The 13587-nt window shown below is 56.6% G+C and overlaps 1 protein-coding gene across 1 annotated transcript; it reads right to left on the minus strand.

The window, feature by feature from the left end:
* Positions 1–4337: 4337 nt before the first annotated feature.
* On the minus strand, positions 4338–12459 carry Lfng (LFNG O-fucosylpeptide 3-beta-N-acetylglucosaminyltransferase). Its single transcript, XM_028756036.1, has 8 exons — positions 11963–12459; positions 7914–7962; positions 7466–7565; positions 7224–7377; positions 7054–7139; positions 6563–6728; positions 5597–5682; positions 4338–5473 (listed from the first exon to the last, which is right to left on the minus strand). Exons 1-8 carry the CDS (start codon positions 12389–12391, stop codon positions 5407–5409), a joined length of 1137 nt encoding a protein of 378 aa, XP_028611869.1. The 5' UTR covers positions 12392–12459; the 3' UTR covers positions 4338–5406.
* Between the last annotated feature and the right edge of the window lie 1128 nt (positions 12460–13587).

Here is a 13587-nt window from a genome sequence, read left to right on the forward strand (position 1 = left end):
CCCCAGTGAGGGGCTGGGGTGTGGCTCAGTGGTAGAGCCCCTGCCTAGAATCCCCCAGTGAGGGGCTGGGGTGTGGCTCAGTGGTAGAGCCCCTGCCTAGAATCCCCCAGTGAGGGGCTGGGGTGTGGGTAGTAGTAAAGCACCTGCATAGAGGCCTTGAGTGAGGGAGTTGTATGTGAAAGCTGGAACAAGGTTCATGGGAAGCAAGGGTCCAGCAGGAGGCGCTGGTTTCCCCTCAGCAGAATACTTGCCTGTCTGTATCCACCAATGCCCAGAGGTTCCAGTGGGACGTTTATGTTGAGGAGGGGAGCAAACAGTGGTTTGGCTGAGAAGGCTCATGCTGGCACCTTGAGCCACAATGATAGCCAGGCCAAGACAGCTCATGAGCCACCCAGACTGTGTAAGTCAGACATTAGAAGGCCAGGGATGTACTCAGGACTTCGAACATTCACTTAGCATATGGGAGACCCATGACTCAATTCTCAGCACTACCAAGGGGAAAAACAGAACAAATCAGAAGGGAATATATTTAGTATCACATGGCACTTAAGGTACAAAGGCCTGCAGTTCTTCCTGGTTGTAGCCCCTAGATCTGGGGGAGGGTCTCTGGAAAGCTGGAACTCAGGAGTTCCAGGGAGGGAAATCATCAACTGTGGCCACCAGGCGGCACCCAAGGACCATGGTGGGCTGTGGTGGTGGATGCCTGGACAGGACCTCTAAGTCCCCTAAACTCAACATCTGAGCAACCTCCAGCATCCAGTATGGGGTGCCTCTTGGTCCTGGGGTTCTTCCTAGGGATTTACCAAGTGTCTTCACATATGTAGTTGGACAGAAAGCAGGACTGGTTAGTTTTTATACATTTCCCCCTTTTCTTATTTTACTATTTTAATTTTATGAGTGTTTTGCCTGCCTGTATGTCTTTGCATCACATGCATGCAGTACCAGCAGAGGCCAGAAGAGGGCGTCGGGCCAGTTCTAAGCCACCATAGGGATGCTGGGATTCGAACCCCAGATCCTCAGGAAGACCAGCCAGTGCACTTAACCACTGACGCCCTCTCTCCAAGTCTTACTTATTTTTCAAGACGTGGACTTGTATTTATCCAAGGGTGTTCATGTGATGCTCGTTTGAACCCGGGACTTGGTTCATGCTTGGTAAGTACTCCTACTGACTGAGCCACGTTGTCAGTTCTTTCGTGTGCATGGGTGTCTGCGTGTGATGGAAATACACGTGGACCACCTCAGAAAGACAACTGTCTTAGAGGGGACAGAAGGTAGACAGGATGAATAGGCCAGAGCACATGATGAATGACGCCATCTTAACGAAACTAATTACTGTGTACAATGGAAATACACCAATAAATTGTCGAAAGACCAGTGAGATGACACAGCTGGTTAAGGAACTCATTGATAAGCCTAATGACCTAACTTGTATGTGTGCACCACGACACATAAAGACAATATTTTTAACCTTTTTTTAAAAAAATTATGTATATAGGCGTTTGCCTGTATGTGCACCATTCATGCCTGGTGTCTGTAGAGGCCAGAAGACAGTGTTCTATCCCCTAGGACTGGAGACAGTTGCTGGCAGCCATGTGGATGCTGGGAATTGAACCTGGGTCCTTCCTCTGCAAGACCAGCCAGTGCTCTTGACCATGGAACCATCTCTCCAGCCCCAACTTAAAAAATAAAATCCCAAGCATCAAAAGGAAAAAAATATATTTGTTTTATTTTGTTTTGTTTTTTATTTTTGGTGGGGGGGAGAGGTCAAGGCTGGGATCAGGTGAGCAGGTGGCCCTAGGAGAATGTGCCACAGGCTAGCCAATGGGTCTGATAAACTGCTGTGTCTGCCCAGGGCCTTCTGGTCCCTCCTGAGACCTCAGGCCCAGAATACAGAGAGAGCAGGCTGAAGCCACCCAGAGGGGTCTGACTTCTGCCGTCAGAGGTCTGGCTGCAGGGAGAGACAGAAGGCTCAGTGCCTTTGCTCACTGTCCTTCCCACCCTTCTCCTAACCAGGCCCCTCCAAACCCCACCCTGGGTGCCTTTGTCTGTGTTGTGCCAAGCTGGAGCACCCACACAGACACATGCTGACTTGTGCTCATACGCTGTGGTTTTGGCCTTCCGGCTCCAGCAGTGAGGCACTTCTTCCAGGAAGTCAGCCCTGCTGACCGACCCCAGAGGGGTGGGAAGTTCAGAGAGGGAAGTTGAAAACTTCAACCCTACCCTGCCACCCTCTCCCAGCTCAGCTCAGCTCGTCCTGACCACGGTAACCTAGCACTCAGCCTGAGAGAGGAAGCTGCGGACCTCCCTGCCTCTGCACCCTCCCTGACACCCTACAGCTTGTATTTGCAGTTTTACTTTTATTGGGGGCTGAGGAGAGGAGGAGCATCATTCTGTAGGTGGCCTAGGCTGCCCTTGAACTCTTGGCAAGCCTCCTGCCTCTGCCTCCCAATCGCTGTGACTTACAGACATGAGACATCAGGGTACCTGGCAGCTTATAAACTTTTGAAAGCCTCACAGTGATGGGTGGTTTGGGACAGGACACCTGACTAACTGACCAGAGAGGAGGGCTCCTTGCTTAGACCCTCATCGAAGCGGACAGGCAGCCAATCATTGATGTCGCACGCCTTTAATCCCAGCACTTGGGAGGCAGAAGCAGGAGGATCGCTGAGTTCAAGACCAGCCAGGTCTAGAGTTCCAGGACAGCCAGGGCTACACAGAGAAACCCTGCCTAGAAATAAAAAAAAATTAATCAGCCTGCCTCCCTTGTCAAGAGACAATCTTCCGGCCCGCTGTACCTGGGAGTAGCTGAAGTCACTGCCTGTGCCCTTCCTGGGCCCTTTCCACTTGGGCTCCGTTTCTCAAATGATTTTTTTGATCTCACTTGGTAACCCATGCTGGCCCTGATCTCACGATCCTCACAATCCTCCTGCCTCAGGAGCCTTGTGAATACTAGGTTAGAGATCTCTGCCACCTCAATGGGTTCCCCTCCAGGCTCAGGACCACCATGAGGTGCTCTGGCTCCAATCCCAACGGGAACCCCACTCTGGCTGGGGCCCCGACTCCGTGAGGTCAGTGCAGCTGTACCTCAGCTCTATGAAGAGGCTGATGCCAGCTCCGAGCTTTGTGGCGACCAGAGCAGAGGGTAGCAGGCCTCTGACTCATCCAGGCAGGAAGGAGGCCCACGGCCTATGTGCAGACTGTTCCATCATGACCTTTCTACCCCCTAACAAATGTCAGCTTCCTCATCCAGAAGTCGGGCCCTGAGCCACCACCACCAGGCCCTGTATGCTGAAGACAATGGCCACCACAGAGGATCCCCTACTCTGAAAATCCCAGGCAGCTGCCCCAGGCCTTAAAAAGCCAAACTGAAAAGCCTGGTCAGTCGCATCACAAGGCAAGAGTGGTTACCAGCAAGGGCCACGCCCAGTCTACTTGGGGTGCTGAACCCACTGCGAGCAATGTCCAGCAGAGTAAGGAGGGGCATCTCTCTCATCAAATGGTCTGTGAAGGAGGCAAAGGACACAGGGGTGACAGGTAATGAGGACACAGAGCCCCAGGCGAGTCCAGAGTCAGGTCAGTGTAGGCAGGCACCTACAGAGGGGCAGCGGGTGGGCAGTGCTAGCCTGCCAGCTCCGAGCTTTGCTGTAAAGGAGACAAGGAGACCGACCACAGGAAGGGGGTGTGGTAGGGATCCCCCTGATCAGCCACCCTCCGTGGCTTCATCTGAGGAAGGTCCCTGAAGCACCTCATAAAGATCTGAGTCCTCGCCAGCTCCATCCACGAGTGAGCAGCCTGGGTACTGCCCATCCTCAGGACACTGCTAAACTTCTCATGACAGATGAGAGGTCAGGTCAGCAGAGTTGATGGGGAACCAAGTTCTAGGGGGTCATCCATCTCAGCAGCCTGGCTGCCTGACTTAGGTCATCCTGATTTAGCCTGCTTTGAGGCTGTCTCAGTTTTCCTGTCTGCAAAATGGGTCTCTGGCCAGCCCCCAGTAGCCACTGTTCCTCCTCCAAGAAGGTCTAGACTCCTTATCTATCACAAGTGAAGCTGACACAAAGCATGACCTGATCAAGCAGCCACCTCCATCAGCCCTGTCCAACCCCCACTTCCCAACATGGTACCAACCTATCAGAGACAAATCTACACCGAGCTGGCCATACTTCATCTATTTTAACACTAAGTCTCCCTCCCAAGTAGTAAGCTAGTTGGATTCCTACCAATTACCTTCTTCTCCATGTCATGACCCGGTCTCCCCTGCTTCATCTCAAAGTCCCCTGGAATTACCTTGATGGACAGGAGGCTTAGCCCCAACTCCCAAGGAAGACTAGAGCCCCTTGGGTTGCTGCAAAGAGCACCTTTATTCAGAGGAAGGACGTCACCATGGTAACAACACATCAATTCCCTGAGAGCTTTTCCCTTATCGTTAGCTTGCCTAGCTAAGGTCTTTGCAAAAAGAACACAGAATACAGCCCATGGGGTAGGGAGTGGGGTGGGGGTGGGATGAGGTGAGCCTTGGGGTGTTGGAGAGGATGTGGGGAAGGATTCCAGATACTGGAAGGCATAAATACAGTAGGAAGGCGCTCACGGTCAAGCTTGCCAGAGACCAAGCCTGTCTGGCTTCCACGTTTTTCTGATCCACAGAAAAGATAAAATAAGACCCTCTCCAACCCACCCCAGAAAACAACTGCCCCCCCCTCCTTTCACACCCATCCCTCCCCTTTCAAGAAACAGCACAGTAAAAAAATACTGTCACAATATGTACAGGCACACCCACTATGGGCGACTTTCTCTCTACTTTGGAGAGGAGATAAAATTCATAGCTCTGAACCCCACTGGTGTGGGAGACAAAGATAGGACATCAGAGGGTGGGGCTGAAGACTTCACTTCCACCCTGGAGGGCAGGGACGGGAGCAGTGTTCACCCGAATAGCCACAGGCAGCATCCAGGCCAGAGCTCATGAGAGGCTCAGACCTTTCACTATCCAAACCGGCTTCCCCAGCACTGGGCACAGCTCAGCTGACAGGGAAAGTCCAGGTGGGTGCTAGCACCCCAACATAAGAGACTGTGCTGCAAGTCAGCACCCATGGACCCCCAAGGGGAGCCCTGAGGCCTCTTGCCCACCCCCACTGCAGAGATCCAAACACAGATCCCACAGGACTGACCTTGGAGTGGCTCTCAGAGGGTAGAATAGTTAGGGACAGACCTGCCACTCCCTGAAGAACACGACTGCCCAGCAGTCTGCAACACGGGTGGGCACACCACACAAACACACAAATATAGACACACAAACACACATATACAAAGCCCTAAAGAGCCTCGTACACCAAGGCCAGGTATACAACAGGGGTCCCTGGGCCCTTTGGATACCAGGGGCACCCAGGGACAGGGTCTCAACCACAGCTGCTAGAAGACGGTGGTGCGGGGACACCAGGGTGTGTCCGGGTACAGGAGGCAGTGGACAGAGCGGAACCTGTGGGGACAGAGTAAAGACGGGTCTCTGTGGGGTGCCATGCACCCTCTGGCAGTCCCAACCATGGGGTTCCTGGGGGGACCCCCATAAAGGAGTATTTGGTGACCCTCTGCACGTTCTTACCTGGATGGGTCAGCCTCCACCGAGAACGGTCCCTTGATGTGCACTGCATTCTGCTTGTTCTCAAACATGCCATAGCTTAAGGTCACCTGCATTGGGGGCAACGGAAAGATGCTGGAGAGGTGACAGTCCTGCCTGGCTATCCTGGTGCTCTCTCTTGGACCAAGGACACCATGAACAAGACAGAGCAGGGGTGTCCCCTAAAGGGCAGGATCAGCAACTTAGAACACTCGGTTTTACTTTCTTTTGTGAGGAGCTAGAGAGTGAAACTGGGGTACCTTATGTGGGCCAGTAGCTCCGTATAGACTGCGACACCTGAGAATGGGGTGTCTCTGATATCTCTATTTAAAACGGTGACCCCAGGCTAGCTCAACTGCCAGAGTGCTTGTGTAACATGCACTGCATAAATTGGGTGTGATGGTGTACTCCAGCAATCCTAGCCCAAGAGTCAGGAGAATCAGGAATTCAAGGTCATTCTCAACTACATATCAACTTCAGGGCTAGCCTGGACTACAAGAAACCCATCATTAAGTAAATAAGCAAATAAATGAAAACATACATACGCCACCCCCCCATGACTCTGAATTGGGTATGGTGGCACATAACTGATTCCCAGCATATGGGACGCTGAAGCAAGAGGATCAAGGCTAGCCTGGGCTACATAGTGAAGTCTTGTTTCAATAAATCAAAAATAAATAAGCCTGAAGGTGGTGGTGCACTCCTTTAATACAGCACTCAGAGGCAGAGGCAGGTGGATCTCTTGAGTTCAAGGCTAGCCTGGTCTACAGAGATAGTTATAGACAGCCAGGGCTACACAGAGAAACCTTGTCTCAGAAAACTAAAATAAACCAATAAATACCTAAATAAGTAGATAAAAATTGTCCCTTCCTTGGAGACACCCTCTCCCTTCTGTCTCTCAACTCTTGAGTCCCCTGCTTGGCCACCCAGGCCTGGGGGACACATGCGTACCTGCTCATGGAGCTCGGTGGTGGGCACTTGCTGCAGGTTCTCCAGGTGGGAGTGGAAGAGGCCGCTCCGGATGAGGGGCACACCCAGCAGTGCCTCTACAATGTAGCCAATGGTGCAATCGTCGGGGAGCCGGATGCGCTCTGCTGTGCTCATGAAGTGTCCCCCACTGCAAGGGACGAGTAAGCAGAGGCTGAAGTCAGAGGCTGGCCAGCGATCAGACAAGACCTTGCCAACCTGGGCTCAAAGAAAGGAAGTACACTATGCCCGGCCCCCCACCATGAACCACAGCCCTTCCATGCCAAAGGGTTTATCAACCAAGGGTGTTCTAGCCAGAGCAGAGGTAGGGAGAATGGCAGTGAGCACAGCTGGGAGAAGAGCGGGGATCTGGGAAAGCGCAGCCCAAGCCTGACCTGTGGCAGGGCACCCAGGACCATGAACGCCAGGACCACGCTGTTCTTGTGGGTAGTGGCAGACATGCAGGGGACACTCACCTGGCCCACGGGCCCATCTTTAGGGCCAGCCCTCGGCTGATGCAGAAGCCAGCTCCTCCGGTGGCAAACCAGAAGTGGACAGGTCTCTGAGTGAAGTGAAATGGCTGTCAGGAGACTCCCCATCTCCTCAGGGTGCGTGCAGCCCTGGGAGACAGCGCTGGGACACTCACCACTTTGTGCTCGCTGACCCGTTCCGTGGCTTGGATGGGCCTGTCCAGGCTGGGCTTGCCGATGTACACGTCCTGGGTGTGGGGATAGCTGGCCAGCAGCCGCAGCAGTGCCCGGAGGTTGACGTAATTGTCATCATCAACGTGACAGAACCACCTGAACACAAGGCGGGATGCCATCAGGGACTGCCAGGCTGCCAGCGAAGGGGCACGGACGGGGCACAGCGGGAAAGGTAGAAACTCACTTCTTCCCCGACTCAATGAAATGGTCATACTCCACAGCCATCTTGCAGGACAGAGCCTGGCGGCTGTGAGCCGCAGAGCAGTTGGTGAGGACCACATTGCCTGTGTACAGGGGAGAGCAGTGGGCATTTCTCACTGCCTCAGACCTTACCCCAGCCCAGCCCCCTCCCCAGGGTAGCCACCCCTGCCCATTCACTCAGCCAGCAATTCCCCAGCACGGGCCACCTGTTGCTGCTAAGGGAGACTCAATGGGTCCCCAGAGGACTGAAAGGGTCTCCTCTGCATAAGAATTGGGGGCCCGGGAGTGGTGGGGGCGGAGCATGAGACAAACAAGCCGAGTGAACTGGCCTCTTAGCCCACAGCCCCAGCAGCCGGTGACCTCACAGCCTCAGGGGAAGAAGTTGCTTGGGATGAGCTCCCCCCATCCCCACTCCCAAGCCTGGGACCAACCTGTGAGCTTGGCCAGCACTTCATCCTCCCCATCTGTGAAGATGAACGTCTGGAAGAAGAGACAGGATCTTAAGCCTTCAGCTCCAAGTCCCCAACCAGGAGTCCCCAACCCTCAAGTGCCCTCAGCTGCAGGTCTAGACTCCGCCCCCCTCACCCCGCCTGCGCTGAATGGCCTGAATTCAACACTGCACATAGAATGTGTGCTCAAGCGCCCAGGCGGAGTGGCAGCTGGGATGACTGGGGGAGGTGGGCTCACTCTCCAACTTTAGACAGGTGGGCCCAAGGTCACCCACAGGCAGCTGGAAGGCACGAGCCAGGTGGGATGCCCCACCCACCAGCCAGGTAAACGGGCTTCAACCAACCCTCCCGCCAACCTGTGCACCTGGCGGGGCACACACCCTTATTGACACAGCCAGCCAGCCCGCCCAGCCTGCAGGCTTTCCAGGCTGTGGGAGGGGGTGGGGGACAAGAGGAGGAGGTCGGCTTTGGGAAGCTGAGCCTCACTCGCTCGGGTCGGGGACAAAGGCCTCTGCTGGGCTGCTGCCAAGCCCTGGCAGACAAAGGGCCCCGGAGGGAGGATGAATCACCAGCCATTGTCCGCCAGCTTTGTCCTGGGCTGGGCCAGCCTTAACTCTGCCGAGTTAAGCAGGAGTGGCCGGGCTGTCATTTCCATACAGCTGGCCTGGTTAACTGGGCCGGCTGGGCGAGAGGTCCTGTGCACAGGAGTATGGTAAGGCCATGCGTGACTTTGGCCTGGACTTCCTCCTGTGCCCTACAGAGCAGGTTTCCCCTGCCATAACAGCCAGCCAGGTTCTGGGAGGTCACCAGTGGTCAACACGGAGGTAGCAGAAAAGGATCCGTGTCCCCAGACCCACAGCAGGGCACCTGAGCAGCTGGTGCAGTTTCCGAGAGGAAAACTGTTTCCCACTCACAGAAAGCCTTGCCCAGGGCCACAGCCAAGACTCCACCTGGCCAGGCGCTGGGCCACCCCCTGCCAGGATTGCGCTGCGGAAGAGGAGGGGGGCGCCGGGGCGGAGCCAGGAGCTGCCGGCGCCCGCCTGGGCCCGTCGGCACACGGGAAGGAATGTTCCTTCCTCCGCCGGCCCGCCCAGCGCGTGCCGCCTGCCGCACCCTGGCATTGCAAAGTGCAACCCCAGGGCTGGTGGGGGCTGCTCACGGCAGGGGCAGCGGGCTCCCCTACAGCTATCAGCCTTCGCTTTGCTTTTGTGCACAAAAGGGTCCCGAGGAAACCTGGGTGTGCGCATGCAAACCTGGAAGTCAGCATGTACCCAGCCACTCAAGGAACTAACTACCCCAGGCCTGCAGGGGTGGCACACCATGCCCAGGGCAGCCCTACTCCTTTATCCAGGCTGACCCCATGCCCAGATGCCCACTCCAGTGAGGGCCAGGTTAGGAGAGCAAGAAGTGGGATCTCTATCATCTGCAAGTATGCACCCCCTCCTTCCAGGTCTCTGCAGACACCCGGGGCAGCCCACACGCACAGACTCGCATCCAGCCCCCCCACCCCCTGCACCCCAGCATCTCAGCCCAGGAATGCCGTGGGAGGTACAGCGGGCCGGCCTGTGCAGACGCTGATGCTGGATTAAAAGGAAAATGCTTTCTTAATGAGATCAAGAGAGGCCTGTTCTCCCGCGCTTCGATGGTGTCCTAAAAACCCAGCCCAAGGCTACGGAGATTAAAGTCACCTTTGTTCAGTTGGGGGTGGGGGGGGCAAGGAGGCCCAGAGACAGGGAGTGTGGGGTTTTCTCCCTGCTGTCTCTCCAATACAAGGCAATCAGGAGAGGAGGGGGCAGGGGTACCTGTGGGTATTACTTAGTCCTCAGAAACTCTGTAAAATGGGTACAACACAGCTGTCCTGTGCAGGACCAAGTGCTAGGAATGGACTCTCCTCTCCCAAGTGTCCCTGGGAGGTGAGTACCATCTTCTTTTCTTCTTGGCATATTGTAAAGAGACCAGAGAGGACCCTAGCCTGTGGCCACACTCAGGAAGAAGTAATGGAAAACTCAGATCTCCCAGTCTTTCCTCGTCCCACCAACTTCCCCTAAGGAGGACGGACAGGGCAGAGCGGGGCAGCAGAGCTGGTGAGGGCAAGCAAGGGGGTGGGGGAGACACACAGGAAGCAGCATTGTTCCTGGAACTGAGATTCAAAGAAATACAGGATGCCAAGCTCTGCCCCAGCCATTGTGGCTGTGGCGGTGGCGGCCTGCAGCCTGGCGCGCTCCTTAGTGGTGGGGGAGGAGCAAACGGGCCAGAGGCCAGGCGCTCTGCCTGCCCCTCACTGACCAGCCTCGCCACCTCTCCAAGCCTGCCTGATTTTTTTTTGTACAACCCCGAAATCATGCCGATGGCAAGACTGCCCTTCCTGGACCACAGGACTGTGATGCAGACGGAGCCTCCTCCTCTGGGAAGCCTTCCTTCCATTCACACCCAACCCAGGCTAATGCAACTCTCTCACTTCCATCAGACTGCGGCCGCCCTGGACAGACAAGAGAGCCGGCTGTCTGCTACAGGTTCCAAGGGCCCTTGCTCATAGCACACAAGAGGGGGTTTTTGTCTGTCATGGGCACAGGAGGTGAGCATGGGGTAAACGCAGCCCTTCCCGAGTAAGGGGGACCCTTACTCAGAATGACTGCTGGGATCACCAAGAACCTTCACAGTTTTACACTCCGCTTTATAGTACCTCATTAAAAAGACAGTATTTCCCTTTTCTGAGAGCGAGAGAGGGTCAGAGACCCCAGGCTTTTCAGCAGACCACACAGTCCAACTGGGACTTGGTTTTGAGTCCTCTGTGCCAGACAAAGCTACTAAATCCTCAAATGAGAGGTTCTCAGAACCGGTGGCGGCCCAGAGGGGGATACATGCTGTCCAGTATCACACAGCAGGAAGGCTGAATGAAGGAGTGGGGGAGTGCCCTGGCTCAGGGATCGTGCCCCACGAGGGCTGTCATTCAGGGCTGGGGGGGAGGACACAGAGGCCCCCTCATCACCAGGCAACCTGAGTGGCCAGCACACCAGCCAACGGTTCCCATGGAGCGCATAGCTGTACACAAGAGGCCGACGCCTTTCTCGGCTGGAGAAAGGGGCTTTGTTGCTTTGCCCAAGGGGCCGGCGTGAGAGCAGCCTAGCGCTGGGAATCCTAACGGCACCGCAGCCAAACAAAACCCATACCCCCCCTCTCGCTGCCCCCTCCCGAAGGCCTGCTGAGCCCCTGGGAAAGGGATGCCTCATTCTCAGGAGGCTACCATGGGGTTCTCAGGGCCCCTCTCTGACCAAGATTAGATAGGAGCCCGTCCTCTTAACCTCGACTGTCCTGAAACAGGAGTCTAGCCAAGTTTGATGGCCCCGCTCGTTGGGGCTGGAGCAGGAAGGAAAGTCAGCCCTCATCCTCACACCAAATACCCAGCGCCCCCCCCCCCCACACACACGCAGTGCCTTCTGCTCTCCCGCCCCAACGGTCCTGTTGTAGCCTCCAGGGAGATTTTCAAAGTGGGGTGTGTCTTTTTATTATGTGTATGAAGTTCGTCTAAGTGGGGGCGGGGGAGTAGAGCTACTGAAGACAGAGTTCTGAGCAAGCCTGAAGAACCAGCACCCATTTCTTTCACTATGCCTAGTTCAGGGGTGCTATGCCTTTCCCCCTTCCCCTCACTTTTAAGGGGGAAGAAGGGGTTCGTTCAGAGTGGAAGGGACCCAGGATGGAGCTGATCCAATTTGGAAAAGTTTAGGAACGATTATAGCCATTCACTCCAGCGTTGAGAAGTGTTACAGGACCAGCCCTAAACTAGAGGCTACTCATCCAGACATAGAGCAGGTGGCTGGGGTGATCCTGGGCAACACGGAAGGAAACTTCCAGGATTGTAAGGCAAAGTGAGCCCCACACGGGGCTGTAATGGCATTTATCAGTGTCATCGAATCCCAGATAGACCCAAAGCTATTAATGCAGCAGGAGCCGCTATCGCTACCTTCAGTCACCAGTTGGACCAGAAGGTGATTCCCACTTCATCCTCCTGCCCAGGCCGCCCGGGGTCTCACCATCTCCTTGTGGCGCGAGATCCAGGTCTCGAACAGCAGGTCGAGCCGCGCGCGGTGAAACTTTCTGGTGGTCTTGACGGCAATGAAGACGTCGCGAGGGGACAGAACCTCGGCGGGGGGACGCGGATGGCGGTCGCCCTGACGAGAAGCGACCCCGGGCGGTGGATCCGCGTCTCTGCGCGCCCGGGTAAGTAAACTGAAGTACTCGGAGAGGCTGTGCACCTCGCGGGCGAGGACTCCGGGATCCACGGCCGCCCTGGACCCTGGACCCGGAGCCGCCCCAGAGGACCCCGCCAGGCTACGCAGCGCGCGCCGTCCGCGCTCAGCGGGCACCGGAGTCGGCGGCGGGTCGGCCGTGAGCACCAGGAGACAAGCCAGCAGCGCGCCCACCAGCGCCAGCAGCAGGCGCCGGCCGCACCGCTGGAGCATGGTGGCCGGCGGCCGCACGTAATACCGTCCCAGTGCCAAATGGTCCGGCTGCCCGAGGCTCCCGGTCCAGCTGCGCGCCTCTCGCTTCACCAGCTCTTAAACCTCCCCTGCCCGCCACGCCCCCAGGCGCTTATTGGCTGCTAGCCTTGGGGCGTAACCTCTAGGGCGATCTCTTGTTCCCACGTGGGACACCGCCGGGGGGCGGGGGGGGCTGGGAACCACCCAGCTGGGGCACCCACGGGACCCGCCCCCTTTGTGCACGAGCCTGTCCCGCCTGCGCCGAGTCACCCTCCGGAGCTGCTCTGGGCGATACCCAGGCTAACCAACGTCCGCCACGGCTGCACGTGGAGGGACGCGCCCCCCGGCGCTGGGACCTGGGTGATAGGGCCAGTGCTCCTCCGCGGGCGACATCCTTGGCTTCTCGCTGTGCATTTCCTGTCCCCGAGCGGGCTTCCTTCCCTGGGGACCATGCTGACTGAGCCAAAGTGGTAGCCAGCAGTGTGTCCTGGAGGGATTAACTTTGGGCTGCCCATACTGATACGTGATGTCTTAGGTATGGACATGAGGTTCAGTCAAGAAGGTATCAGGAACCAAATTCTATGTCCCTCCGTCGGTCCATCCTTCCCCCTCTCCCAGGCAGGCCTGTCTTGACATCATGTTCCTAAATGGGGAGGGTTGGTCCCCCGAAAACCTCAGGCGCCCCGTAGCGAGGAGACACTCAAGCAGCCTCTTCCCTCGCGGGATGAAAGGCTACCTTCTGTTCCATTTGGTTCCTCCGCACTCCGACCAGATGTGACCCAGCTGTGCGCCATCCCAGCCCCGCCTCCCCGGCACACGGCCCCCTTCCCACGGGCGGGGGCCTTGCCTGTGCCTAGCACGAGCGGGGGCGGCAGGAATGCGCGCCTGATGGTAGGGTGAGAGGCTGCGGGTCCGGAAATGGCCAAGGGTCCCCGGAGTGGGAGCAGGGTCCGAGCCCAATCCTGCTGCATCTTCCGGGAGCGCAGCTGGGGGCGGCTCTCCGCCTGGCTGCCCCTGGGTCTGGTTGGCTTCGGTTTCCGCGTCCCCCTTCAAAGGAAGTCTGAGCCCACCCTGTCACCACGGATAAACTGCTGTTCCTTCTGTCGCCGATTCCCTAGCGTTTATAGTTTAGACCGGGGTACCATTTCTAGTTGTTTCTCTAGTACACTCGTTGTCCT

The sequence above is a fragment of the Grammomys surdaster genome, unplaced genomic scaffold (genome assembly GCF_004785775.1).
Source record: "Grammomys surdaster isolate TR1022 unplaced genomic scaffold, NIH_TR_1.0 126109, whole genome shotgun sequence".
NCBI lineage: Eukaryota > Metazoa > Chordata > Mammalia > Rodentia > Muridae > Grammomys > Grammomys surdaster.